The sequence below is a fragment of the Chaetura pelagica genome, unplaced genomic scaffold (genome assembly GCF_000747805.2).
Source record: "Chaetura pelagica isolate M959 unplaced genomic scaffold, ChaPel_1.0 scaffold1780, whole genome shotgun sequence".
NCBI lineage: Eukaryota > Metazoa > Chordata > Aves > Apodiformes > Apodidae > Chaetura > Chaetura pelagica.
The window spans coordinates 10854-13921 of NW_009951695.1; the positions used below are offsets into that span (position 1 = coordinate 10854).

The 3068-nt window shown below is 46.5% G+C and overlaps 1 protein-coding gene across 1 annotated transcript in view; it reads right to left on the reverse strand.

Moving 5' to 3' along the window:
- The window catches only part of NPC1L1 (NPC1-like 1), a gene marked incomplete at its 3' end in the record, with an annotated part of 10947 nt that extends 10387 nt beyond the window's left edge, over window positions 1-560 (reverse strand). The window contains exon 1 of the mRNA XM_010007114.1: window positions 398-560. Within this exon, the coding sequence (XP_010005416.1) occupies window positions 398-560 (163 nt within the window). The remainder of the gene's footprint in view (window positions 1-397) is intronic.
- Between the last annotated feature and the right edge of the window lie 2508 nt (window positions 561-3068).

Sequence of the window (3068 nt, forward strand, 5' to 3'; positions counted from 1 at the left end):
CCTCCCCGTTCTCGGAGGGGGGGGGGACACGAGTTGGGGACATTTAGGTCCCCTCCCCACCTCCCCCAGACCCTGATGTCCCCCCCCCTTGACACCCTCCTCCCCTAAAAGTGTCCCAGGGTCCCCCCTGACCTGCAGCAAGAGTGTCCCTGATGCGATCCAGGCTGTCCTGCTCCTCGGGCAGCGCCAAGGTCAGCGCCGTGCCCGGGTTGTCAGCACGGGCTGTTCTGCAGGGACAGGGGGACACAGGAAGGTGGCACAGCCACCCCGGGGGGTCACCTCCTTGTCCCCTCACCCTGTCCCCACCTACCTGCCCACCCTGTGGATGTAGGACTCCACTGTGGGGGGGACATCGTAGTTGATGACGACCGACACGTTCTGGAAATCGATGCCACGGGCGACGCTGCACTCGGGGTCCTTGCCCTTGCTTTGGTGTTTTTTTGGGGGACACACAGGAGATGTGGGACTTGGGGACCCCCCCGGGGACAAGCTGGGCAAGGGGACATCTGGGACAGACACCCACGGGGACACTGGGTTTCCTGTGGGAACTGTGGGGACATAGCGGGTATTGACCCCCGTGGGACGCGGTGGCCACGGGGACAGGAAAGGACACCCCCAGAATGATGGGGACACACTGGGCACAGGGACACCTCTCCCCCCCCGTGGGGACAGGGACACCCCCCTCGGGCACAGGGACCCCCCCCGGGGACAGGGACATCCCTGTGGGGACAGAGACCTCCCCTGGGACACCCTGCTGGGGACCCCAGGGGTTGGAAGCAGCTCTGGTGACCAAGTGACAACCCCCTGGATTTGGTGTCACCCCTGGGGCTTTGGGGTGTCCCCGGGGGGGGCTTTGGGGGATCCCCCCGCCTCCCAAGCCTCACCTCTGGGCACCCCCCTTGTGTTTCTTACGTGTTCGTTATCACCTTCTTTGCACGTTCCAAGAATGGGACAGTTCCTGATTTCAGGACAGATATTTTGGGTAATATCACAGTGACTGTGCAACACTTTTTACCATGATGCTTGCAAAATACTTTTATTATAAACTAAGACTCTAATAAGACTACAGTTAATTGAATTTTTTAATATAATAGCATATCCAGAAGGGTCCATAATTTCTTCTTAATTTGTTAATTTGTATTGTTGGTGTAGTATGCTTAATTCAGAAGTTGAAAGAGCTGATGTGGCAGTAGCTTCACCTTCATGACTTGTCATGTGATAAATCTTATTTTCATCCACTCCAGTGGTCTAAAATAGCAACTAATTTCCAAAGATCTTGGATGGGTTTTTTTAACAGTCGGTGTTAGAAGCAGTTGTCCATACATTTCTGAGCTGTGACCTAATTTTTGTCCTGGTGAGTAAACGATAGCTTTACGTAGACACTGAAAGAGGAGTAACCTTACAGAGGCACAACACTGGAAGTGTTGTGCACGGAAGTCATTAATGTTAAATTCTCCAAGGGGGACTAAATGCCTGGACATGAGTGGTTCTTCTATTTTGTCACTTTATATGTTCATAAATAATATTTGCTATGCTGGCATCTACACATAGTGCTATTTGTTCATTACAAATTGACCTGTTACAAGTAAACTGAAGCATAATGGTATAGAGGAACATCGTTACAACCGTATTATTTTAAATATGGTAGACGTGCATTGTAAGCTTTGCAGGAGCCTTATGGCGTATTTTTTGAATGAGAAATAATTCCTTAAGTTTTATAATAATCAAGTTGGGAACTGGTAACTGTCAGAGGCAACAGCATGTGGTCATCTGCTGAAGAGTTTGCATGGAAAAGTGAGAGAACAACATTTTTCAGTTGTTTTTCCAAAACTACAGCTTTGAGTATACTAAGCAAAAATTATTTAATTCTTCCCTGTATTAGGTCTTAGTCTGTAGTGTTGGTTTCTCATGTCTTCTGGCTACCTGTGCAGAGCACTGCAATGTATGTTTTGTTCTGTGGTATTAAGTGCCTGAAGTTAGTGAAGGAGGGAAGCTTGATCAGCACTGGTGCGTCCAACTTGCAGGTGTCTGACTTGTGGGAGGAATCATAGCTCTGACATTTCAGCCCCTAATGGGAACTTGGGCTACAACATGGGACAGCTCTCCTCGAGGAGGAAGCTATCCAAATCAATGAACAGGTAATTCTCAGCTGGGATTGTCTCTTAAGCCCTAGGACAGGGTTTAGGCAAACTTAGTCTAGGCTATGTAGAAGTCTCAGTATCTGCCAGAAACACTCTGCCTGCAGTTTTGTTTTGGAGTTGGATGCTTTTCATGAGCTATAGTGTTTTATTGTTGTCAAGGCCTAAAAATTAGAAGGTGTGTATGGTCTCACCTCGTGACAAGTGCAAATTAATGGGAGGTAAGTTATTCTCTGTAGGATTGATTACTGATGGGAAAGTGCAGGGGTATAGGCAGTTGGAGTGAAGTAACCAATGTGCTCCAAGCTTCATCTTGATTTACCTTAAGATACTTTTCTCCTAATCTCCCCATGCCCTAAGATACCATTGCCTTCATATCAGCATGTACTGAGTTCTTATTTCTATTATTAGCATTGTAGTATGAAACTTAGTCACGTGTCCTGCACAGGGCTTTGTATTCCTTTTATTTCTCTTTTCATATCCCTGCACAAAAAATACTTTGTAAAATGTTAGTAAATCAGATAATATAGAAAACATTTCCAAATAGCTTGCTTTATAAAGTTCTTTTTGGTCTTAATTTTTCCTCCTCTTGGCAAACTGCATTTGAAATCTTGAAGAGCCTTCACCCTAAGGAATATATTGATGCTTCCTTACATAATCTGGTTTCTTGAGCTGTGCTGAAATCACCATGATGTTGAAGTCTGGTCATGCCTGTCTGCATGTTTTTGATTTCTAAACATTGCACATGAGTAATGACAACAAAGGGTTACTGTCTGCTGGGTCAGTAAGGTTCAAGAGAAACCTCAAAACCTCACAGAATCTTGGTGCACTACTATACTGTTGTTAATCTGATGAGTCCTGTGTACTCCTGGCTTGGAAGATGGAGAAGTCCAAGCAAAATCTGGGCTCTGGACATACATTCCGAATACA